This window comes from Schistocerca gregaria, chromosome 1, assembly GCF_023897955.1.
Source record: "Schistocerca gregaria isolate iqSchGreg1 chromosome 1, iqSchGreg1.2, whole genome shotgun sequence".
In the NCBI taxonomy this organism is placed as follows: domain Eukaryota; kingdom Metazoa; phylum Arthropoda; class Insecta; order Orthoptera; family Acrididae; genus Schistocerca; species Schistocerca gregaria.
In genome coordinates this window covers 1,087,182,562-1,087,210,104 of record NC_064920.1, presented here as the reverse complement: position 1 = coordinate 1,087,210,104, position 27,543 = coordinate 1,087,182,562, and the positions used below count along the sequence as shown (strand labels likewise).

At 45.1% G+C, this 27,543-nt stretch overlaps 1 protein-coding gene across 1 annotated transcript in view; it reads left to right on the top strand.

The window, feature by feature from the left end:
- LOC126281960 (proteoglycan Cow) overlaps positions 1–27,543 on the top strand; it is a 1,011,663-nt gene that overhangs the window by 947,903 nt on the left and 36,217 nt on the right. The window contains exon 4 of the mRNA XM_049981335.1: positions 13,319–13,441. Coding sequence (XP_049837292.1) covers positions 13,319–13,441 — 123 coding nt within the window. The remainder of the gene's footprint in view (positions 1–13,318; positions 13,442–27,543) is intronic.

Sequence of the window (27,543 nt, the reverse complement as noted above, 5' to 3'; positions counted from 1 at the left end):
ATTGCTACACTGTGTCTCCAGGAACACTCTTCTGAGTTTACACATTTCCGCTGACCAGCAAACTCCCCAGTCACGAACGTTATTGAGCATGCTAAGCGGAAGCTAGTTAATCGATGTGTTCCGACATCGGCGTAGAAACAAGTTAATTATAAGGTACCGATTAATGGTTAGTTCAGTTTCAGTATTAAAAAAATATAAGTTAAAATTTTAAACTCTTTGTTTTTTCTTATCAAAAAACATTTTTCAAGGATACTTTAAATTGCTGCAACCAATCCCCCTTGATTTTGTTCTTCAATTTTTTGTTATTGCATTAACGGTTTCGACCTGCCTAGCGTTTCATCATCAAATGGTGCATATTTATTAACTGTGTGCAGCAGTGTAGGAGGCGTGTAGCTTTGGCAAGGTATATATATAAACGAAACTTGTAAACACTGAATGTGGCGATAATTATCCACATGATGTGAGAGATTTAGTATCCGTTGGCAACAACGTCTATCTCACAACGTGAATAATTCTCGCCACTCTCAGTGCTTACATGTTTCGTTTCTACATCTTGCTACAGCTACACGACTCCCACATTGCTGCAGACGCAAAATAAATATGTACCATCTGATGATGATTCGCTAGGCTATTCGAAACCGGTAATGGAATACTAAAAAAAAATTAAAGAACAAAACAAAAGGCGATTGGTTGCACTAATTTCAAGAAACCTTTATTCATCACAGTCGCAGTTTCCCTCATCCATGATGAATAAAAGTTTTAAAGTTTATCAAGTTGGGTGAGCTATAAGTCATGAAATATACATGCAATTGGATTAAAGAAAAAAACAAAAGGCGATTGGTTGCACTAATTTCACGAAACCTTTATTCATCACAGTCGCAGTTTCCCTTATCTATGATGAACAAAAGTTTTAACATTTATCAAGTTGGTGCGAGCCATAACTGATGAAATATACATGCAATTGGATTATACCATTTTGTAACTTGTGAGTCGACGTTTTTCCTAACTTAGAACGTACTATTTTTGAGATACATTGTAATTTCGATTTTTGGTGGTCGTTTATTGTAAAACATTTTTATCGAAAAAATTGAATTTTCTTTCAAAGTGCCGCCACTTTGTTAAAAACGTTTATTTTTAATACACGTAAGTGCTACGGTAGACAGTATCATTAGTTTAGAAGCATGAAATGTTCTCCTACATTGAAAATTGTAGCTTTCAGAGCTCCCACCAATCGCTCTCGCACTCTGTAAAGGCCTTCCGTCGATGTCGTGTGGTGTCCCTTGGGTGCAAGTTTTTTCACTCAAAAAATATATAAAACAATCTTAAGGATCTACAATAAAGGTCTTAAGTCAGTTTTGTAATTTCTTGTTTTTTATTGAAGAAAATCATGAACAGCGGTTCCAAAATGGTCATCCTGGTCTACCCCGTAATTTGTTCATAATTGTTATACCTAGGTGTTTAGTTGAATTAGTATGATTTAGATTTGTGTCATATATCTTGTAACCGAAATTTACGGGTTTCCTATTGGTACTCACGTGGATGATCTCACACTTCCCATTTTTTAGGGCCGATGGGCGAAGTACGCCCGATACAGAGGTCTAAATCATCACAACCGCGAAAGTCTTGAGCAATGTTTCGCCAATGTTGGAAACGACTTGTGCGATGTAATTTTTAAAAAATAAACTTGTGTTTAGCTTTTCAGTAGTGTTGTGCTCTACAAAAGCTACGGTTCAGTAGTCCTGGTGCGCTACATAAATGACATAGTAAACGGTAGGATTAGAAGTAGTATTGGTAGCATTAGTAGAAAAATAAATGAATGATGTAAAAGAGAAATTGAGATCCAAAGAATTCTTTGTTTTTCTGTTTGTTTGGTTGTTCGTTTTGCACATAATTAGAACCACACATCATTCAGTGTTATCCTTTGTCCATTTTATATCCTTATATTCTATAAGGTGCATTTTATTAGTAATCAAACTTAGTGATCCCGTAACTTCTGCGCTTTTATGTAACTAAAGGAATTACTTTTGATACAAGTGCAGTTGACATGCACAAACATATATATAATTATTTCCGTTTTTGTACTCAACAAAACGTTCTTCATCGTAACCAAAGACAAGAGTTTCCTTTTATTAGAGATAAACGCGAAAGTCGTTTATGAGGAACACAAACATGTTTTATATAAGCTTGTCGAAGTTTTGAAGCGATGTTTGATATATTTTTCGCTTGTGATTTCGTTTTATTTTGGCTTTTTGTAGGGGAAATTGCTTTTTCTAGCATTACATGCAAAATCTGTATTGTTTTCTTCATTTTTACCACAGCATTCCTCTGTTCCACGTTACAAATCAACCATTCTCCAGTAAAACCTGAATTGAGCATCGACGATTTCAATATTGCTTTAAATACCGTTTATTTTTAAATAACAGACGAGAGGCTAACTATGTAGGACAAAAATGTTCCATAGGTCACCCGGACCTTTGTATAACCACACTCAGTTTCTACGCACTTCACTGCTTCCAGTTTTTAGGGGCATCTACTAAGACACTAGTCACATACATAAAGAATGCGATCGTTGTGAGCTTACGCCTGTTAAGTATGCAACACACCTAATATACAGATAACGCAGGTACGATATTAACTGAGCAAAGTTGCTAGGAGCACTACTGTAGTCTATACTTGCTTGCATATGATAGTCTACAGCAGTCTACAGTAATTTTACAACTCCACTTTTTAGTAATGGCAGTGTGTGTAGAAGCTCTACCTTTGTTATCTTGGTGTAAAATACGACAAACCTCATAATAATCAAATCTACATCTACATTTATACTCCGCAAGCCACCAAACGGTGTGTGGCGGAGAGCACTTCACGTGCCACTGCATTACCTCCCTTTCCTGTTCCACTCGCGTATGGTTCGCGGGAAGAACGACTGTCTGAAAGCCTCCGTGCGCGCTCGAATGTCTCTAATTTTACATTCGTGATCTCCTCGGGAGGTATAAGTAGGGGGAAGCAATATATTCGATACCTCATCCAGAAACGTACCCTCTCGAAAACTGGACAACAAGCTACACCGCGATACAGAGTGCCTCTCTTGCAGAGTCTGCCATTTGTGTTTGCTAAACATCTCCGTAACGCTATCACGCTTACCAAATAACCCTGTGACAAAACGCGCCACTCTTCTTTGGATCTTCTCTATCTCCTCCGTCAACCCGATCTGGTACGTATCCCACACTGATGAGCTATACTCAAGTATAGGTCGAACGACTGTTTTGTAAGCCACCTCCTTTGTTGATGGACTACATTTTCTAAGGACTCTCACAATGAATCTCAACCTGGCACCCGCCTTACCAACAATTAATTTTATATGATCATTCCACTTCAAATCGTTCCGCACGCATACTCCCATATATTTTACGGTAGTAACTCTTACCAGTGTTTGTTCCGCTATCATATAATCATATAATGAAGGATCCTTCTTTCTATGTATTCGCAATACATTACATTTGTCTATGTTAAGGATCAGTTGCCACTCCGTGCACCAAGTGCCTATCCGCTGCAGATATTCCTGCATATCGCTTCAATTTTCTAATGCTGTAACTTCTCTGTATACTACAGCATCATCCGCGAAAAGCCGCATGGAACTTCCGACACTATCTACTAGGTCATTTTTATATATTGTGAAAAGCAATGGTCCCATAACACTCCCCTGAGGCATGCCAGAGGTTACTTTAACGTCTGTAGACTTCTCTCCATTGAGAACAACATGCTGTTCAAATGGTTCAAATGGCTCTGAGCACTATGGGACTTAACTTCAGAGGTCATCAGTCCCCTAGAACTTAGAACTACTTAAACCTAACTAACCTAAGGACGTCACACACATCCATGCCCGAAGCAGGATTCGAACCTGCGACCGTGGCGGTCACGCGGTTCCAGACTGTAGCGGCTAGAACCGCTCGGCCAGCTCGGCCGGCCAGCATTCTGTGTTCTGTTCGCTAAAAACTCTTCAATCCAGCCACACAGCTGGACTGATATTCCGTAGGCTCTTACTTTGTTTATAGGCGACAGTGCGGAACTGTATCGAACACCATCCGGAAGTCTAGGAAAATAGTATCTACCTGGGAGCCTGTATCTAATATTTTCTGGGTCTGATGAACAAATAAAGCGAGTTGGGTCTCACACGATCGCTGTTTCCGGAATCCATGTTCATTCCTTCTTTTTTTTGTCATCAGTCTACTGACTGGTTTGATGCGGCCCGCCACGAATTCATATCCTGTGCTAACCTCTTCATCTCAGAGTAGCACTTGCAACCTACGTCCTCAATTATTTGCTTGACGTATTCCAATCTCTGTCTTCCTCTACCGTTTTTTGCCCTCTACAGCTCCCTCTAGTACCATGGAAGTCATTCCCTCATGTCTTAGCAGATGTCCTATCATCCTGTCCCTTCTCCTTATCAGTGTTTTCCACATATTCCTTTCCTCTCCGATTCTGCGTAGAACTTCCTCATTCCTTACCTTATCAGTCCACCTAATTTTCAACATTCGTCTATAGCACCACATCTCAAATGCTTCGATTCTCTTCTGTTCCGGTTTTCCCACAGTCCATGTTTCACTACCATACAATGCTGTACTCCAGACGTACATCCTCAGAAATTTCCTCCTCAAATGAAGGCCGGTATTTGATATTAGTAGACTTCTCTTGGCCAGAAATGCCTTTTTTGCCATAGCGAGTCTGCTTTTGATGTCCTCCTTGCACCGTCCGTCATTGGTTATTTTACTACCTAGGTAGCTTAATTCCTTAACTTCATTGATTTATCTATTTCGTGACCATTAATACTGATGTTTCGTTTCTTGCTGTTCTCATTTCTACTACTTCTCATTACCTTCGTCTTTCCCCGATTTACTATCAAACCATACTGTGTACTCATCAGATTGTTCATTCCGTTCAGCAGATCATTTAATTCTTCTTCACTTTCACTCAGGATAGCAATGTCATCAGCGAATCGTATCATTGATATCCTTTCACCTAGTATTTTAATTCCACTCCTGAACCTTTCTTTTATTTCCATCATTGTTTCCTCGATGTACAGATTGAAGAGTAGGGGCGAAAGGCTACAGCCTTGTCTTACACCCTTCTTAATACGAGCACTTCGTTCTTGATCGTCCACTCTTATTATTCCCTCTTGGTTGTTGTACATATTGTATATGACCCGTCTCTCCCTATAGCTTACTCCTACTTTTTTCAGAATCTCGAACAGCTTGCACCATTTTATATTGTCAAACGCTTTTTCACGGTCGACAAATCCTATGAACCTGTCTTGATTTTTCTTTAGCCTTGCTTCCATTATTAGCCGTAACGTCAGAATTGCCTCTCTCGTGCCTTTACTTTTCGTAAAGCCAAACTGATCGTCACCTAGCGCATTCTCAGTTTTCTTTTTCATTCCTCTGTATATTATTCTTGTAAGCAGCTTCGATGCATGAGCTGTTAAGCTGATTGTGCGATAATTCTCGCATTTGTCTTCTCTTGCCGTCTTCGGAATTGTGTGGATGATGCTTTTCCGAAAGTCAGATGGTGTGTCGCCAGACTCATATATTCTACACACCAACGTGAATAGTCATTCCTACAGAGTAGATTCTGAGTTTCCAGAAATGACATCATACTCGAGCAAATGAAACCGTTCTTGTTCCAGTGGGCCACCCTGTAAAACCTTCAGCTCTTGTACTTCTCCCCTTATTTGTGACCAACCTCATCCACCACTGATTCGCCAGCACTGGCTGATGTCGGAGTGGGGGAGGGGAGGGGGGGAGGGAGAAACTTCGCGTCAGCAGTGTCACGGGAGCGCGGGGGGGGGGGGGGGGGGGGTACTGCCAGCGCATCGCAGCGGGGCCTGCAGTGTCCGGAGGAGGGCAGCAAATGGATGTTTCCGGGGCCGAGATGAATGGCCGACTGGAGCCTCGTGCCCCGCGGGCATCCGTCATCTCGCCAGAGATTAACTGGCTGCTGCTCCTCGTCCACCTCTTCACGGGGCCCCCTATCACCGCTCCTGCGCTGCAACTCTTTCACTCGCGCGGACGCGGCTCGCTTTCAATACAGATGTCTATCTGCTCGAGGCGGCGGAAACTTTTAGCGGGCTGCTGCTGCTGCCGCCCCGCTATCGATCTGCGACTCGCCTCGAGCGGTCGACCCGCGAGGGAAGACGTTCTGCCTGCGCCGCGGGCGGGTGCTCCATTTGTCCCGTCACATCCCGTAACAACACGGCCGCTTCTGTTGAAGGGAGTGGAGGGCGCCGTGGTGAGGGCACCATTCGACGCACACTGCGAACAATTGGAGTACAGAGCACTGCCGGTCCGTTCATCCATTAGATTTACTCTACAGCAAGTTCCCGATTTTTCCGGGTTATGCGGGCCCCACGCTGCGAGGTTAAGAGAAAGACCAGGATAACTGAAAATAGCCAGCCAGAGTGGCGGAGCGGTTCTAGGCGCTACAGTCTGGAACCGCGCGACCGCTACGGTCACAGGTTCGAATCCTGCCTCGGGCATGGATGCGTGTGATGTCCTTAGGTTAGTTAGGTTTAAGTAGTTCTAAGTTCTAGGGGACTGATGACCTGAGAAGTTAAGTCCCATAGTGTTCAGAGCCATTTGAACCGTAACTGAAAATACGCGTAGACCTATTGCTGGTCTCGCGCTGCTATTTGGTTCAAATGGCTCTGAGCACTATGCGACTTAACTTCTGAGGTCATCAGTCGCCTAGAACTTAGAACTAATTAAACCTAACTAACCTAAGGTGCGAGGAAAGGAAGCAAATAATTTCTCGACTGTTTGCGACATTCCTAGCACGGAAAACACGGTAATTGTCTTGGTCTCTATGGAGAGCCGGAAAACTACTGTAAACAACGTTCCGAGACTTGTCGTTCTCTGCATATACCGTTTGCAGAGATTTCTGACCCTCGACACACAGTCAACGTGTAGCTGTCATGCGAAAAATGTGGTGTGCTCAGATGAATACCTGCCACTTTTAACGTTTATCCTGAACTCTTATTTGTAGTGATCGAGAAGGCCGGTTTCAAAGGATGTTCAAAATGTTCAAATGTGTGTGAAATCTTATGGCACTTGACTGCTAAGGTCATCAGTCCCTAAGCTTACACACTTCTTAACCTAAATTATCCTAAGGACAAACACACACATCCATGCCCGAGGAAGGACTCGAACCTCCGCCGGGACAAGCCGCACGGTCCATGACTGCAACGCCTTAGACGGCTCGGCTAATCCCGCGCGGCTTTCAAAGGAAACTGCAAGCGTTTGAACTGGAAAGCCAAGTTTGATGGGACGATAGAAATACGTGGTATCAATAATTTCATTTGTCAGAACAGAAACAAATCTTTACGTTAAACGTAATTCATCCATTTGATAGTTAAATTTCGTTGATGACTTTTGAGTCATGATTCGCATCCCGCGGGAACAGTAATCACGATGGCCTCCCCACGGGAACGGTGATTTTTTTTTTTTTTTCGAAATAAAAGATAGCCTGTATGTTAATTCAGGGTATAAGTTATCTACATTCCAGAGTTCATCCAAACCCGTTCAGCTGCTTCAGCGCGAGGATAACAAATGTACTAATTCGACGAAGCAAGAAAATAAGGAATTTCTCGTTCGATGCAGCGCAGATTTTATAATATTTGTGCGTGCAACAATGTCATCTGCCCTCAAGTGTGTGCCTGTCACCAGCGGATACGCTCGCATATCACAATCAAATTCAGTCTCACCAAAACCTGCCACGTTCTACATGTAAAAGCACAACGTCTGTCGTTTAGCGTTTAAATGACACTGCTATTGTGCGTCTTCGCACGTCTCAGAAGCTGTAAGATACGGCTGACGCTCAGCGGCTATAATGCAGCGGGTTTGTATTGAAGTACGGATTTAACACTTTGAGGATTGTATAAGTAGTGTATTCAGTACATCGAAAGATATTATGGAGGGCATATTAACCACAAATTCGATACAGTTCAAAAATAGAAGAGTAAATACTTGTAGCGACGTCGGGCGTTAGCCGAAGCGGATGTCAGTTGATCAGCTGATCGTCTGGCGCATGTCAAGAGGGTTCGCGCGCTGACCGCCAGGAGCGCTGTGAGACACATTCTCTTTGCTGCTGCGCGCGCTACATTAATTTAATAATTAGCTTTGACTTCTTTAGTATTCCTGTTATTGTGAATGTTTTCCTTCACTTAGTTACAAAAAAAAACTGTTAATATTCGTTGCACTGGAAAAGTTTCATAATGTTTTTTCTACTGTCCTGTGAACTTAAACTTCTCGTCGAAATAAAATGTTGAACATAATTATGCGTCGCGCGTGTCTTATTCTCCGTGCGGACAAGAACACGTTAACGAGATCGCAAGTACAACACACAGAACTAGCGACAAGCTTTTTCTAAGAGTCAGTACTGGTCCAAAAAAAATGGTTCAAATGGCTCAAAGCACTATGGGTCTTAACATCTGTAATCAGTCCCCTAGGCTTAGAACTACTTAAACCTAACTGACTTAAGGACATCACACACATCCATGCCCGAGGCAGGATTCGAATTGGTCCACATTTCGTGTTGTTTTCTGTGAACCAATTAATATCTTGTACTGCACACTTTTAAAAATAGCCTACGTGTTAACTCGGAGTATAAACTAATTCCTTTCCAGAGTTCTTCCAAATCAGTTCACACACACACACACACACACACACACACACACACACACACGCACTTTCGCATTTATAATACATATGCGATTGCCTGCTAGACCACAGTCTACGACAAACAGCGGCAAAACTGTGTAGGGCAAAAAAAAAAAAAAATAAAAAAAATAAAAAGCATCCCAGTTATACCTGTTACAGCTGCCACGATGCTAGCTCTCCAAGCGACTGGAATATAGTAACAGAGATATGGCATTATGTCAACTAACAAACTGCTGTATTTAATGCTTTTATTTCCGTATGTCCCATTCAATAAAGATGGTGTTGATTTTTACGACGGGAATAGGAAAATGTAATAAACTAATATTCCATCTCCTGGTAACGTCGACATATAATAAAAAGAAAATCTGAGTGCAACGTAATATATACGGTTGACAATAATAGTCGTACCTGTGTCATGGAAAGCTCACAAAATGAGAAATGAATTGTGACGCGGTGTGTCTTAAGTTCAAAATCTCAAAAATATGAGTACATGTCCGAATATTCCGTCGCTTTGCAGTGACGGTATTTCCTTTCGCAAGTTTTTTTACGGACTTTAGACTCATTTTTATACATTCAAGACTAGGGACGATTTTTACGTCCTTTGACATTAGCCGCCATTTATCCTTATGGAAGACCTTTTCGCCTTGTCTGTGCCTTTGTGTCTTGCGTCTACCTATCACGTTTGTCTGTTCTGCTTCTCAGGTATCAATATGTTCTACATCCCTTCCAGATTCTCTTTCCCGTCTGTAGCACTCGGTCATCCGGCACGTCCATATGTGACGCTTTCTTCTTATTTACATGTGAAACTACAGCTACCACCGCGTTATAGTTAGCCAAAATCCAACCCTTGCTCACTTTCGGCTACGACTGCTGCATCGTCTATGCATCGTACTACCCTGATTTGCTGTACCTGACAAACAACAACAGTCCTTTAATTCTCCCATTCCAGTTTCAACGAACAGAGACACATCATGGTGACAACGAACTTGACTTTCCTGGTTCCCTATATAAATCTGCCAGTACAGACTGTTCTGATCCTCTTCGAAGAAAAAGAGTGGGTTTCCATCTCTCCGTCAGCGAAACCGAGCTGCGTAAAAACTGAAAATCATTTTATTTGACCCCATATTATAAACAGCCTTCCCGTAATTGAAGAACCACACGAAGCTCCGGACCGAGCGAGGTGGCGCAGTGGTTAGACACTGGACTCGCATTCGGGAGGACGACGGTTCAGTCCCGCGTCCGGCCATCCTGATTTAGGTTTTCCGTGATTTCCCTAAATCACTCCAGGCAAATGTCGGGATGGTTCCTCTGAAAGGGCACGGCCGACTTCCTTCCCCAATCCGATGAGACCAGTGACCACGCTGTCTGGTCTCCTTCCCCAAGCAACCAACCAACCAACGACCGACATACGTAGGTTCGAACTTAAATAGTGGCAACACAACTGTGGAGACACTATGCAATGAAATCTACTATTGTCGCTGATAGCACACGTTGCTGACACACTGACCTCATCTCCGAGCAAATGGACTCGTCCGTTGTGATCGAGCGGTCTAACGGAAAGGATGTCGCTATGTTTTCGAAACAGCAACAACGGAGTTGGATCAAGATTGAATGTGCCAGAGGTCGTACAGCACGACAGTGTCATCAAGGTCTTGAAGAGGCGTGCGGGGAATCGGCATTGCCGTACAGAACAGTGGCACGTTGGGTAAAAGTCTCCAACGAAGGTCGGCAAACTGTGGCAGACATGCATCGGGCAGGTCGTCCTCGCGTCTCTGAAGAAGAAGTGCATGCTGTTGCCGCTGGTGGACAGTGATCGACGCCATACGATTCGTGAGCTCGCCCACGAAACCGGATTATCGCATACGACTGTCCTTGGCACCTTGAAGGAATGCCTGGGCATGCGAAAAATTTGCATCACGATGGGTTCCGCATGACTTGACGGAAATGCAGAAATGGCTGCGTTACTACGCACTTGGAGCGCTATGAGCGCGAAGGAGAGGCTTTGTTACGCTGTATCGTAACACTGGATGAGACATCGGCCACATCGTACGAGCCAAAACTGAAACGCCAATCCAGCGAATGGCGTCATTATGGGTCGCCGCGAAAATCGAAAGTGCATCAGAGCCCCACTATGGTGAAAGTTACGGTGGTTCTCGTGTACGACTGTGATGGTGTTATCCTAACGCATTACTTTCCTCCACGGCAGACCGTCAGTGCACAGTATTACTGTTCGTTTTTGGAGCAGCAGCTGCGACTGGCTTTGCGAAAGGACCGGCGACACTTTCTGCGTAACCGACCCATCATTTTGCACGACAATGCGCGGGCGCATACAGCGCAAGCTGTGGCTGCTCTATTTGGTCTATAGGACTGGGACGTACTGTACCATCCACCATACTCCCAGGACCTGTGACTTTGATTTGATTCGGAAGATGAAGGAACCACTTCGTGACATTCGCTTCACACCTGTTCCGCAGATTCGACAGGCAGTAAACCGCTCCATTCGCACTATCAACAGAACAGGTTCTGCTAACGGTATAGTACTCCTTCCACATCGCTAGCAACGGGTTCTACACAACGCTGGTGACTACTCTACAGGTGCAAACATGTAACTCTTTCGTATCGGCTGTGAATAAATGGTTGCCACTGTTTAAGTTCCAACCATCGTACTACACTACTGGCCATTAAAATTGCTACACCATGAAGATGACGTGCTACAGACGCGAAGTTTAACCAACAGGAAGAAGATGCTGTGATATGCAAATGATTAACTTTTCAGAGCATTCACACAAGGCTGGCGCCGGTGGCGACGCCTACAACGTGATGACATGAGGGAAGTTGTGTATATCTCATACACAAACAGCAGTTGACCAGCGTTTCATGGTGAAACGTTGTTGTGATGCCTCGTGTAAGGAGGAGAAATGCATATCATCTCGTTTCCGACTTTGATACAGGTCAGATTGCAGTCTGTCGCGATTGCGGTTTATCGTATCGCGACATTGCTGCTCGCGTTGGTCGAGATCCAATGACTGTTAGCAGAATACGGAATCGGTGGGTTAAGGAGGGTAATACGGAACGCCGTGCTCGATGCCAACGGCCTCCTATCACTAGCAGTCGAGATGACAAGCATCTTATCCGCATGACTATAACGGATCGTGCAGCCACGTCTCGATCCTTGAGTCAACAGATGGAGACGTTTGCAAGACAACAACCATCTGCACGAACAGTTCGACGACGTTTGCAGCAGCATGGACTCTCAGGTTGTAGACCATGGCTGCGGATACCTTTGACGCTGCATCGCTCACAGGAGCGCCTGCGATGGTGTACTCAACGACTAACCTGGGTGCACGATTGGCAAAACGTAATTTTTTCGGATGAATCCAGGTTCTGTTTACAGCATCATGATGGTCGCATCCGTGTTTGGCGATATCGCTGTGAACGCACATTGGAAGCGTGTATTCGTCATCGCCATACTGGCGTATCGCCCGGCGCGATGGTATGGGATGCCATTGATCATACGTCTCGGTCACCTCTTGCTCGCATTGTCGGCACTTTGATCAGTAGACGTTACATTTCAGATGTATTACGACCGGTTGCTCTGCCCTTCATTCGATCCCTGCGAAACCGTACATTTCAGCAGGGTAATGCACGGCCGCAAGTTGCAGGTCCCGTACAGGCCCTTCTGGATACGGAAAATGTTCGACTGCTGCCCTGGCCAGCACATTCTCCAGATATCTCACCAATTAAAAACGTATTGTCAATGGTGGCCGAGCAACTGGCTCGTCACAATACGCCAGTCACTACTCTTGATGAACTGCGGTATCGTGTTGAAGCTGCATGGGCAGCTGTACCTGTACACGCCATTCAAGCTCTGTTTGGCTCAATGCCAAGGCGTATCAAGGCCGTTATTACTGCCACAGGTGGTTGTTTTGGGTACTGATTTCTATCTATGCACCCAAATTGAATGAAAATGTAATCATATGTCAGTTCTAGTATAATATATTTGTCCAATGAATACCTGTTTATCATCTGCATTTGTTCTTGGTGTAGCAATTTTAATGGGCAGTAGTGTATTTGCATTTGTAGTAAACATTTGAATTTGCTTCTCAACTGCATATACGCAACACTCAATCATTTCGCAGGGTGTTTATACAAGCCAACCGCTTTGCAGTGCTGCATTAGCGAAGAAGCAGAAAAGCGGTGGGAGTTCGTGACTCATTGCCTTAGGTTCGTAGTTCGACTCCCGAAGCCTACTGCGCCCGTTGACGCTGTTTTCTTTTTCAGAGCCCTCGCTGATATTCTGCGAAACATTATCCGAGTGTTTTTCAGCTCTCGCGGATGTAATGGCCGGCGAGATCTCAATCAATTGCGTGCCTGCCCACCGAAGCTTTGTTTAAATTGAAAGATGTGTTCGTATTTGTTAAGTTTTTCGGACTTCTTTATTTCGGTAGGCTTCGTAATGAGGCCAGTTCCCCGGTAAGCAGCTCAGGTGAAGGTGTAGGTTCTGAAATGATGCCCCCCGACGAGAGCGCGGTGGACTTTCTCAGGCACCGCTGTACAGCCGGTCCGTTACGACCTCGACGTTGACGGGCTGTGTGGTGGTCGTGTTGCAGGGACGTGGTGGTGTCACGGACCCGCGCCCCGCCGCCGGTCAGCTCCGAGGACTCCGAGGACGACGTCTTCTACGACAGCGACGACGAGCCGGAGGACGACGAGGACGGCGCCGAGTCCATCGCGTGAGTACCGACCATCACACGTTCAAAATGTGCGTCAACTCCCAGGGCCACACTGCTGAGGTCACCGGTCCCTAGGCTTTTTTTTTTTGTTTTTTTGGTCATCAGTCTACTGACTGGTTTGATGCGGCCCGCCACGAATTCCTTTCCTGTGCTAACCTCTTCATCTCAGAGTAGCACTTGCAACCTACGTCCTCAATTATTTGCTTGACGTATTCCAATCTCTGTCTTCCTCTACAGTTTTTGACCTCTACAGCTCCCTCTAGTACCATGGAAGTCATTCACTCATGTCTTAGCAGATGTCCTATCATCCTGTCCCTTCTCCTTATCAGTGTTTTCCACATATTCCTTTCCTCTCCGATTCTGCGTAGAACCTCCTCATTCCTTACCTTATCAGTCCACCTAATTTTCAACATTCGTCTATAGCACCACATCTGAAATGCTTCGATTCTCTTCTGTTCCGGTTTTCCCACAGTCCATGTTTCACTACCATACAATGCTGTACTCCAGACGTACATCCTCAGAAATTTCTTCCTCAAATGAAGGCCGGTATTTGATATTAGTAGACTTCTCTTGGCCAGAAGTGCCTTTTTTGCCATAGCGAGTCTGCTTTTGATGTCCTCCTTGCTCCGTCCGTCATTGGTTATTTTACTGCCTAGTAGCAGAATTCCTTAACTTCATTGACTTCGTGACCATCAACCCTGATGTAAAGTTTCTCGCTGTTCTCATTTCTACTACTTCTCATTTCCTTCGTCTTTCTCCGATTTACTCACTATTCCGATTTACACACTATTTAAACTAACTTATGCTAAGAACAACACATACACCCATGCCCGAGGGTGGGTGGGGTCGCGCAGTGCGTGACATGGCGCCTCAAACCGCGCGGCTACCTACCATCCACCAGTGTGACCTCTAGCTGAAACAAAAAAAAAAAGCAACACCTCACGTAGTACTCGCTGCCGTGGCCTTCCACACAGTGGCCTCAGTCACTGGCATTTAGTTCAGTCGGCCAACGCACCTCTGAACGACTGTTGAGGAATCGGCCCCAAGTGATCAATCCATTTGGTGTACGTGCTACAGACCGTCTCAAGGATGTGGATCTCTCCGGCATCAGAATACAAAGGCAGGGATGGAATGCACTGCCGCCTTGGCGTCTTCAGAGGCCCAAAGTGATTTTAAGCTTGGCACAGTACAAGAAAACTTGTACTCCAGATTTTGGGTTGGGTTGTTTGGGGAAGGAGACCAGACAGCGAGGTCATCGGTCTCATTGGATCAGACAAAGAAGGGGAAGGAAGTTGGCCGTGCCGTTTTCAAGGGAACCATCCCGGTATTTTCCTGGAGTGATTTACGGAAATCACGGAAAACGTAAATCACCTCACTCGGTTCCAGATTTTGTTTTTACAACTTTGTTTTCGTCTATGTTATGTAAGTATTATTTATGCAGATGGAGCCCAGCAGGAGAATGCTCTCGGTTGTTCTGCTATTTTCCCTGACAGGATTTTTAAAGTGCGTCTTCCAGAATAATTTACAAATTATGATGCGGAGTTATACGGTATTCTGATGGCACTGGTGAGGTTTCACAGACATCACTGCACGAGGTTTCTTGTCTGTTCCGACTCTCTTAGTGCACAGCAAGCACTTCACCAAATGTATCCGGTAGACCCGCTGATTCAACTCATCCATGACTCCTTACAGCGCCTCGAACACCATGACAACGAGGTGATCTTTTGCTGGGTACCTGGCCGCTTTCAGATACAGGGCAACGACATGGCCGACGAAGCCGCCAATGAAGTGGGTGCTGTCCATCATGTCTGAGAGACGCATCATGCGTCATTGGGAGACTGAATGGTTGCAAGTGATAGAAAACAAACTGTTGTCGCTCAAATCGACCACAGAGGCTCGGGGGACTTAATGTCAGCCTCACTGCTGGAAAGAGGTTTTGCTTACCAGACTGCGCATCAGGAATAGCCCTTTCACACATGGCTTCCTCCACCGGCAGGAGCTTTCACCATTCTGTGAAGTTTGTGCCGCACCGCTTCCAGTTCAGCATATTGTGGCTACGTGTGTCCTATATATTGGTATTAGCGCAGCCCTTAGTCTCGCTGGAGATGTGCCCACCATCCTTGCAGATACGGATACCAGTGTTGCAGGATGGTGAAATTTTGTGAACTGTCAGGCCTCGTATCTAAATTGGTGGGGATGGGCAGCGGACTTTAATACATTATAAACTGCTCCGCATGTGGGGGCAGCCTTCGTCCCCACCCATAAGATTTGCATGCTGACTTTTCGTCAGGGCGCTAATACCGTGATGTTGGGCACCCCCTCAAAATGGTTCAAATGACTCTGAGCACTATGGGACTTGACATCTGAAGTCATCAATCCCCTAGAACTTAGAACTACTTAAACTTAACTATCCTAAGGACATCACACACATCCATGCCCTAGGCAGGATTCGAACCTGCGACCGTAGCGGTCGCGCGGTTCCAGACTGAAGCGGCTAGAACCGCTCGGCCACACCTGCTGGCACGGCGCCCCCTCAACCCAAATAATAATCATCATCATCATCCACACAGGTATGCAAAAGGCGGAAAATTTAAAAAATTGCTTTTATTGATATTGCTGTATTTCAAAACGTGTCAAGCTCCAAGCACTAATTGTGACAGGGAGTATGGGACTGGCACACATTCAGACAAACGTCATCCACGAAATTTTTAAAGATAGCAGGAGCGAGAACTACCGCAGTCTTCGTATAATAGTGTCATTTCTGTTCGCTTCACTGAGTATTTCTCTCTTTTACCTTCTGTATTATACTGTTGCGGTTCTTTCGATCTGTAGAATAAGTTCCATGTTACTTGGCAGTTGAACATGATGCGAAAGCTACTTTCGTCTTTAAGTTTGTCCACAACTCATAGTCTAGTGGCTAGCGTTGCTTCCTCTGGATCACGAGGTCCCGGGTTCGATTCCCAGCCAGATTGGAGATTTTCTCTGCCCAGGTGCAGACTCCACGAAGCCATGGATCAGAGTTGTCAACAAGACTGTGTGCAAACTTGTGGTGGCTCCATAATGCTTTGGGCTGTGTTTTCATGGAATGTCTGGGGGCCTGTAGTCCAGATGAACCTGTCATTGTTAGCGGTTTGTTCGGCTACCTGGGGACCATTTGCAGCCATTCATGTAATAAATGTTCCCAAACGACGATGGAATTTTTTTATGGATGGCAGTGTGCTATGTCACTGGAGCACAGTTGTACACGATTGGTATGAAGAATATTCTGGACAGTTCGAGTGAATGATTTGGCCACCCAAATCGTCCAACATGAATCCCATCGAACATTTACGGGACACAATGGAGAAATCAGTTCGTACACAAAATCCTGCACCGGCAACGCTTTGACAATTATGGACGGCTATAGAGGCAGCGTGGCTCTATATTTCTGCAGCGGACTTGCAACCACTTGTTGAGTCCATTCCATCTCGAACTGCCGCGCTACGCCGGGCGAAAGTAGGTCTGACACTTCATTAGGAGGTATCGCACGACTTTTGTCACCTCAGGGTAGCTGCATAGACGGGTAGCATCTCTAGAATAGCTGAAGTACCTGCCGCCTCCCCCAGTTGGTTTCAGCGTGAACGGGAGGGCACATAACGTGGCGCTGCTGTATTTGGCACGCTGGCACATAACGTGGCGCTGCTGTATTGGCACGCTGGAGCAACAGAGATGACCTATTGGAAGCGACCCGCCGCTCTGCGGCCTTTGCTGTTGTCACAAAGGCACAATCGTGTCGCTGCATTTCCTGCTCAGTGTGTGTGTGTGTGTGTGTGTGTGTGTGTGTGTGTGTGTGTGTGTGACCCATCGGCGCGGACCGCCTCTCCTGTTGCCTGTCCCTACCGCCAGCATTAGCTGCGATTACCCGCGCGGCGCTTCGCTACGCTTTTGCTCCCGCCGGTTCACGCCGCTTGGCCTCCCCGGGGCTTCCCCGCGCGCCAGCTAATCCACAGGGACGCAGCCGGCGCTGGCGGATGGATGCGCAGGGCTGCCAATATTGACTGCCGGTGGCGCGAGACGCCGATAAACTGCCGTGTGATGTTTTTATTGCCCCACACCCTCAGCTCCGACCGACGCGCCGAATAGGACGCTGCCGCGCGTCGATTTTTGCCTCGTTTAACGGCCCAACAGAGGACTTTACCGCTGGGAAAGAAAAGCACAAAACCGCAGAAAGAAAAAATCGGGCTATGCGGACTGCTTAACTGGAATACTCTCTTTCGGCTTCTAAAGGTGGCAAGGGTAAAATACAGGGAGCGAAATGCTATTTACAATTTGTACAGAAACCAGATGGCAGTTATGAGAGTCGAAGGACACGAAAGGGAAGCAACGGTTGGGAAGGGAGTGAGACAGGGTTGTATGTAGCCTCTCCCCGATGTTATTCAGTCTGTATATTGAGCAAGCAGTGAAGGAAACAAAAGAAAAATTCGGAGTAGGTATTAAAATCCATGGAGAAGAAATAAAAACTTTGAGGTTCGCCGATGACATTGTAATTCTGTCAGAAACAGCAAAGGACTTGGGAGAGCTGTTGAACGGAATGGATAGTATATTGAAAGGAGGATATAAGATGAACATGAACAAAAGCAAAACGAGGATAATGGAATGTAGTCGACTTAGGTCGGGTGATGCTGAGGGAATTAGATTAGGAAATGAGACACTTAAAGTAGTAAAGGAGTTTTGCTATTTAGGAAGTAAAATAACTGATGATGGTCGAAGTAGAGAGGATATAAAATGTAGACTGGGAATGACAAGGAAAGCGTTTCTGTAGAAGAGAAATTTGTTAACATGTAGTACAGATTTAAGTGTCAGGAAGTCGTTTCTGGAACTATTTGTATGGAGTGTAGCCATGTATAGAAGTGAAACATGGACGATAACTAGTTTGGACAAGAAGAGAATAGAAGCTTTCGAAATGTGGTGCTACAGAATAATGCTGAAGATTAGATGGGTAGATCACATAACTAATGAGGAGGTATTGAATAGAATTGGGGAGAAGAGTTGTTTGTGGCATCACTTGACTAGGAGAAGGGGTCGGTTGGTAGGGCATATTCTGAGGCATCAAGGGATCTTCAATTTAGTATTGGAGGGCAGCGTGGAGGGTAATAATCGTAGAGGGAGACCAAGAGATGAATACACCAAACAGATTCAGGAGGATGTAGGTTGTAGTAGGTACTGGGAGATGAGAAGCTTGCACAGGATAGAGTAGCATGGAGAGCTGCATCAAACCAGTCTCTGGACTGAAGGCTACGACAACAACAATGCAGACTGCTTAGGAACAGGTAGTCATTGGAAATTTGTAACTGCTGAGGTCATCGGTCCCTAAGCTTACACACTACTTAATCTAACTTACGCTAAGGTCAACACACACACCTGTGCCCGAGGGAGGACTCGAACCTCCGAAGGGAGGAGCCTCGCGGACCTTAACAAGGCGCCCCAGACCGCTCGGCTACCCCATGCGGCCGGAACAGGTCGTCTGTTTGCATTTCGTTGTTCCTGGTCTGTAGGAAAAGTATGGAACAGACAGAAGTGTTTCGCTCGTACCATTCAGAAAGCTCCAAATTTTACAGCTGTGCACATCAAAAGAACTGTCGCTACTCGTTTTGGTAGAAAAAATGCATGGACGAATAAGTTGCAAAGCAACCATGTTATTAATGTGGCAAACGTCAAAGAGCAATATAGATGTTCCTTACGCAGTTACGGTACATATATAAACAGCCTATGTATAAAAAGCGGAAATAAGTTTATTTGAATAGAGAGAAACACAAATGAACTTGACAGTGACAAACTTGGGAATTGTGAAAGAAACTAGCGTCTTTTGATTGGTCAGGATTTCCACGGGAATGAAATTTTTACACTCTGCAGCGCATTCCGCGCTGATATGAAACTCTGTGGTAGATTAAATCTGTGTTCCAGACCGAGAGTCAAGGCAGGTTGCCAGCTGAGCTAGCCAAGCACACACGACTAACGACCCACCCTCACAGCTTCACTTCCACCAGTACCTAATCTCGTACCTTACAGACTTCACAGAAACTCTCCTGTGAAACTTGCAAGACTAGCACTCCTGGGAGAATGGATATAGCGGGGACATGGCTTAACCACGGCGTATGTGGTGATTGTGGAAAAATCCCCCAGGGTATGCTTAAACCCTGTCTCCGCATTATCCTATCTTTCAGGAGTGCTAGCCTTGAAAGTTTCTCAGGAGAGCTTTCATGAAGTCTGGAAGGTTGGAGATGAGATACTGGCCGAAGTAAAGCTGTGAGGCCAGGGTGTGAGTCATGGATGGGTAGCTCAGTTGGTAGAGCCCTTGATTGCGAAAGGAAAAGGTGCCAAGTTCGAGTTCCGGTATGGCACACAGTTTTAACCCACCAGGAAGTTCGTCTTTCAACCGTTGGAAGTAGAGAATCAAGTTTGTAGTTCTGAACTATCTTAGTAACGGAAAAACCCAAATGAAGTCTTCTGGTAGAACATAAAAAAAATAGTCCAACTATCTGATAATGAGGAAAACAAAGTGCTGTACTATTCTAAAGACAGAAAAAACAACTCTGACCAGAAGTTCACAATACGCTTCAGATACTGTTGGAGTAAAGTTTTGAGTCAGTTAGAGAAAATTAACTAAATCTGTTCAAAATTTACAACACATTTAGGATAATGGTAAAGCCTGATATAAATTCTAAATCTTAGAACACAATCCAGTAGGGAACAGTTAGTCTAACTTCAAAAGAAGAAAGTTTTAGTCCAGCAAGGCCAAACAACAGACAATCACACAAATACAAGGGCTATTCTGAAAGTAAATTCCGATCGGTCGTGAAATGAAACTTTCCACAGATGTGTTGGACAGTGTCTATCGCACCAGATGCCTGTTTTCAGTTCTGAGCTCACAGTGAACACGTAAAGATGCCCAGAAAATACCGTCTCGTGCCAAGTATGAGGGCCTGGTGAGAAATTTCGCCTCAAGCTATGCAGCCCACATGTCTGTCATCTTTTCCTTCTGTAAACCAATTCTCTGCCACATTCTGCAGGGGCAATGAAGGATCCTCCTGCAGTATTTTCGATGGCAAGTGTTTGATCACCCACAATACAACTCGTAAATGGCTAAATCTGTTTCATCTGTGAATCACGAACCGCTGGCTATGAAGACAACATTTTGGTAGACAACGAGCTGTAGATCAGTGTAGAGAATTGGAGGAAAGCAATGGCGGCTGCCTTACCGATGGTACTGGAAAGTTGGTACAACGCTATGACAAATGTCTACGTTAGAATGGCGACTTTGTAGATGAGCTGTAGCTAACTGTTGTAAATAAAACATTTTTCATATTGTCTCCATTCCACGACCGATCGGAACTTTCTTTCCCAATAGCCCTCGTATTGCTATTTTTTAAGTAACAAATCAGTGAACCACAATGAGAGTCACATTTTTAACTATGTTATAGTCTTACATAAGCTGACCAAGTTTTGAAACGATATTTCAAGGTTTAATTTTATATAAGTGCATGGTGCAATTTCTTTGTTAATAGCTAATGGCAAAAGAAAAAAAAATCAATACTTTACTTGCCTCATTAGAGCCAGCTTTTCCCACATGTCGTGACTCATTTCGGCAGGAAACAGATAATATATGGGTGAACAAGATGCAAAACAGCCATGTTATTAATGTCGCAAATGTTAAAGAGCAATGTAGATGTTCCTTATGCGCTTATAGTCTGATTTAAAGTAGCTGACATTTGACAGTTTGTGGCTGGCCTGTTGCCACGGGCAAAACAACAGTGGGAGCTGTAGACTAGTCTCCCAGCGTGTTTCACTTTCGCTGCGCAAAGCTCTCTACCTGGCAGTTTTCAGTGAACCGTTGCAGTAGGAGAATCGTGCAAAGTTTATCCGTGTTACGAAAATAGTCGAAAGAGGACCATAGGGGAAATATAGTAGAGATCTATACTATACCTGAATTTCAACGTGAACACTTCATACTTGTCTTCTTGTTAGGTCAATTCGGATAGAATTCAGGAAAAAAGTTTTCAAAGTTTGAATTTATCAATCGCAAAGGGTTACAAAACTTGCGAAAAATCCGTTGCCAAGTAAGGTATTTTGGTACGGTAAAGGTAACAATTAAGTTCCACGTTCTGACCCTAGAAACATTCTCAGTTCGAATATAATAAACTTTCTTGAGGCTAAATAGCTTATGTCCACGAATCATCACGGTTTTAGAAAGTATCGATCGTGCGAAACTCAGCTTGCCCTTTTCTCAAATGATATACTGCGAATCATGGATGAAGAGCAACAGGCAATTTCAGTATTTCTAGATTTCCGGAAAGCATTTGACTCGGTGTCCCACTGCAGGCTGTTAACGAATTTAAAAGGCAAGTGTTCGTCAGAGACAAGGGTATAGTCAGGAGTGACCCAGGGAAGTGTGAAAGGGCAGCGATTGTTCTCTACATAATGAAAGGTATGTGCTAAGGTCTGATCAGGGTAGCTCCAGAAAATATAGTCGGTAGTTGCCAACCGCAAGGTGGAACGAGTCTAATATCTTTGAGTAAGAGGATCTTTGATGGTTAAGAGAGCCGGGCGCGCGCAGTAAAAAACTCGGGAGTCGCAGGTAGGTGCCCAGAGGAAGCACACGCTCGCTGCCCCTGACCAAACTTTATCACGTAAATGAGAGAAGATATATAATGATTTCAAATTGGTTTTTGTCCACATCCTTTGCTTATACTGAATATGAAAATGAGTATTACATCTATATCTAAATTTACATGATTACTCTGCAATTCACATTTAAGTGCTTGGCAGAGGGTTCATCGAACCACAATCATACTATCTCTCTACCATTCCACTCCCGAACAGTGCGCGGGAAAAACGAACACCTAAACCTTTCTGTTCGAGTTCTGATTTCTCTTATTTTAGTTTGATGATCATTCCTACCTATGTAGGTTGGGCTCAACAAAATATTTTCGCACTCGGAAGAGAAAGTTGGTGACTGAAATTTCGTAAATAGATCTCGCCGCGACGAAACACGTCTTTGCTTTAATGAGTTCCATTCCAACTCGCGTATCATATCTGTCACACCCTCTCCTCTATTACGTGATAATACAAAACGAGCTGCCCTTTTTAGCACCCTTTCGATGCCCTCCGTCAATCCCACCTGGTAAGGATCCCATACCGCGCAGCAATATTCTAACAGAGAACGAAAGAGTGTAGTGTAAGCTGTCTCTTTACTGGACTTGTTGCATCTTCTAAGTAAAGTAAAGTTACCCACCAATGAAAGAACGTAAAGAAAATGAGGCCTCTATGCAATATATATATTTGCAGTTCATGGTTTGAAATCGATTTTGGTATAACTAACGTTATCAGAGCAAAGTTATTTCAAATAACTAATTTTATGCCATTGCGTAACTGCCATTATTCAAGTCAAGATATAATTTCATTAAGTAAACATCAAGGCAAAAAGTTAATTTTCCAGTACCATCTTAATGCCATTGCACAAGTGGCATTAATTTCTTAAACTTGATTACTGAGTCAAATACATGTTGCATTTCTGGCAAGACGGAGGAGTGCAAGAAACAAGTTCACAGACGCAGTCAGATGCAGCTTTGGTGAATAATTAATTTAGAACAATCTTATCAATGATATTTTCACAAAATAAAAAAGGAAACAATTTTGGTTAGATACTTGCAATACATACATTATTTGGCAGACAAAGTGAGCAGCAATGTGTTGTTGTTTGCTGATGCTACACTCCTGGAAATAGAAATAAGAACACCGTGAATTCATTGTCCCAGGAAGGAGAAACTTTATTGACACGTTCCTGGGGTCAGATACATCACATGATCACACTGACAGAACCACAGGCACATAGACACAGGCAACAGAGCATGCACAATGTCGGCACTAGTACAGTGTATATCCACCTTTCGCAGCAATGCAGGCTGCTATTCTCCCATGGAGACGATCGTAGAGATGCTGGATGTAGTCCTGTGGAACGGCTTGCCATGACATTTCCACCTGGCGCCTCAGTTGGACCAGCGTTCGTGCTGGACGTGCAGACCGCGTGAGACGACGCTTCATCCAGTCCCAAACATGCTCAATGGGGGACAGATCCGGAGATCTTGCTGGCCAGGGTAGTTGACTTACACCTTCTAGAGCACGTTGGGTGGCACGGGATACATGCGGACGTGCATTGTCCTGTTGGAACAGCAAGTTCCCTTGCCGGTCCAGGAATGGTAGAACGATGGGTTCGATGACGGTTTGGATGTACCGTGCACTATTCAGTGTCCCCTCGACGATCACCAGAGGTGTACGGCCAGTGTAGGAGATCGCTCCCCACACCATGATGCCGGGTGCTGGCCCTGTGTGCCTCGGTCGTATGCAGTCCTGATTGTGGCGCTCACCTGCACGGCGCCAAACACGCATACGACCATCATTGGCACCAAGGCAGAAGCGACTCTCATTGCTGAAGACGACACGTCTCCATTCGTCCCTCCATTCACGCCTGTCGCGACACCACTGGAGGCGGGCTGCACGATGTTGGGGCGTGAGCGGAAGACGGCCTAACGGTGTGCGGGACCGTAGCCCAGCTTCATGGAGACGGTTGCGAATGGTCGTCGCCGATACCCCAGGAGCAACAGTGTCCCTAATTTGCTGGGAAGTGGCGGTGCGGTCCCCTGCGGCACTGCGTAGGATCCTACGGTCTTGGCGTGCATCCGTGCGTCGCTGCGGTCCGGTCCCAGGTCGACGGGCACGTGCACCTTCCGCCGACCACTGGCGACAACATCGATGTACTGTGGAGACCTCACGCCCCACGTGTTGAGCAATTCGGCGGTACGTCCACCCGGCCTCCCGCATGCCCACTATACGCCCTCGCTCAAAGTCCGTCAACTGTACATACGGTTCACGTCCACACTGTCGCGGCATGCTACCAGTGTTAAAGACTGCGATGGAGCTCCGTATGCCACGGCAAACTGGCTGACACTGACGGCGGCGGTGCACAAATGCTGCGCAGCTAGCGCCATTCGACGGCGAACACCGCGGTTCCTGGTGTGTCCGCTGTGCCGTGCGTGTGATCATTGCTTGTACAGCCCTCTCGCAGTGTCCGGAGCAAGTATGGTGGGTCTGACACACCGGTGTCAATGTGTTCTTTTTTCCATTTCCAGGAGTGTATTTTGGTGTACAGTCAGTTGTCGGAAGTTCAGCGACTGTAGGGAGATACAAGACGACTTAGACAAAATTTACAGTAGTTGTGGTGAATGGCAGCTGGCCCTAAAAGTGGAAAAATGTAAGTTAATGCGGATGAGTAGGAAGAACAAGCCTGTAATGTTCGGATACAGTATCACTACTGTCCAGCTTGACACAGCCAAGTCGTTTAAATATTCTGGGCGGAACGTTGCAAAGTGATATGAGGTGGAAAGAGCATGTGAAAACTGTGGTAGGGAAGGCAAATGGCCGACTTCGGTTTATTGAGAGAATTTTAGGAAAGAGTGGTTCACTTGTAAAGGAGACTGTTGTGGTTGGCAGGAGAGCCAACACCTTGGTACTAAAGGAGGCCGAAATGCACGCGTTTTAGCTCACGCAGGCTAGCGTGAGGTCTGGAACATGGCAAGGGAATTAGAATTTAGAAAAACGGGCGTAGCTGGTGGAATACTTAACTTTAATTCATTAATGACGAACGTCGCTCTTGACATGACATGATTCACAGTATCAATAGTAACAGATAAAGGCGCCTTGCTAGGTCGTAGCAAATAACGTAGCTGAAGGCTATGCTAACTATCGTCTCGGCAACTGAGAGTGTAGAAGTCAGTGAACCATCGCTAGCAAAGTCGGCTCTACAACTGGGGCCAGTGCTAGGAAGTCTCTCTAGACCTGCCGTGTGGCGGCGAACGGTCTGCAAGCACTTGATAGTGGCGACACGCGGGTCCGACGTATACTAACGGACCGCGGCCGATTTAAAGGCTACCACCTATCAAGTGTGGTGTCTGGCGGTGACACCAGAGAGACCGCATATAGGACGCTAGTGTGACCTATTCTTGAGTACTGCTACAGTGTTTGTGATCTGTACCAGGTTGAATTGAAGGAAGGCATCAAAGCATTTCTTACCGGTAGGTTCCAACAAAAATTAAGTTTTAAGGGGCTCTTTCGGGAACTCAAATGGGTATCCCTGGAGGGAAGGCGGCGTTCTTTTCGGAAAACACTATTGAGAAAATTTGGAGAACCGGTATTTGACGCTGACTGCCGAACGATTATGCTCCAGACATATTATGTCGCGAATAAGGATAGGCTCATAGGGAGGCACACAGACAGTCGCTTTTCCTCCGCACTATTTGCGAGTGGAACAGGAAGGGAAATGACAAGTAGTGGTACAGGGTACCCTCCGTCACGCACCTTAAGGTGGCTTGCGGAGTATCGATGTAGATGTGGACAGTCAGATCCGACCGACCGCCGTGTCATCCTCCGGCAACGGCGTCACTGGCTTGCGTGTGGTCAGAACACCGCTCCCGGTGACTATCGGGCTTATTGACCCTGGAACAGCTACTACAATGGATGGAGAACTTCCTCAGTTGGCCTCGCGGGGCCGAATGCACCCTGTGCTAGTATTCACACCTGGCTGCGCCGGGAATGGAACCCGGTTCTACGCATGGCATTCAGCCACGCTGGACACTAAGCTGCGGAGGCGGGCAAAGGTATTTTCGTGATCAACAAAAAAGTATTCCAGTTTGCTCAATAGGCTTCCAGATACTACGTGAGAAGTTTGAAGCTGCTTTCCGGATCGCCGGCCGCGGTGGTCTCGCGGTTCAGTCGGGAACCGTGCGACTGCTACGGTCGCAGGTTCGAATCCTGCCTCGGGCATGGATGTGTGTGATGTCCTTAGGGTAGTTAGGTTTAAGTAGTTCTAAGTTCTGGGGGACTGACAACCACAGCAGTTGAGTCTCATAGTGCTCAGAGCCATTTTTTTTTTTTTGCTTTCCGGATCGGAAAATATTGTTAGAAAAAAAATTTACGAAACTCAGGCCCTGTTTAAAATTAATAACACGCTTTTGACAAACTTTGACACTTTACACAGACCTGTACCATTAGTGAATTTCAAAAATCTTCGTGATTTTGTTGGAAATAGGGACTTTGAAGCGATTTTCTATTCACTGCAAAAAATTTTGTAGCATCGGACGTCAAACAATAAATGCCATCTAATTTAAATCAGGGTATAGTATTCTTGAAAAATTTCGGTTATGAAGGTCGATAACATATTTGTGCTTTAGCTAAAATAGTCTAGCGGACTGGTTAATTATTGTGTTAGTGACTTCATTCGTTTGGCCTATTAAAACGTTAATGGTCTTCTATTAATAAATATTCTTCGTACTTCTGCCAGTACACTTTTTAGATTGGCGACACAAGCAGCTTGCTTTAGGCAGTTTTCTATTACGTTTAATCAGTCAAATGCATAATATTTCCTCGCCCATTTCTTCAGCCAAAGGAGCTGTCAAGAGGTCAATGAGAGAGTCTTTTAACGAATTTGAAAGCAATATTTTATCTACAGAGTCTAAAAATAACCCCAAAAATTTTGCTCGTACGTAAAATCTACGAACGCTACAAATAATTCAATACCTTCTCTTATTGACAATACAGGTAATGTAACGGATGATGATAAACAGAAGGCCGAAATTCTAAACCTGGCTTTCAAAAACTCGTTTACGGTAGAGGACTGCAGCACCACTCCCCCTTTCAATTACCGAACAAACTCAAGGATGGCTGACATAGTGTTTGGTCAATCTAGGATTGTAAAACAGCTAAGATCCTTAGATGCCAGGAAGGCATCTGTCCCAGACGGTATCCCTGTAAGATTATACGTTGACTATGCTACAGATACAGCACTATTCTTATCCATCATCTATCAGAGATCATTGGAACAGCGGAAATTTCCACTGGTCTGGAAGAAGCCCAAGTCATAACAATCTATAAAAAGGGTAGTAAACTGGATGCACATAATCACCGGCCAGATTCACTGACATCGATTTGTTGTAGAATCATGGAACATATTTGGTGTTCAGACATAATGACTTTTCTAGACTCTGAGAAGTTCATCTGCAGAAACCAGCACG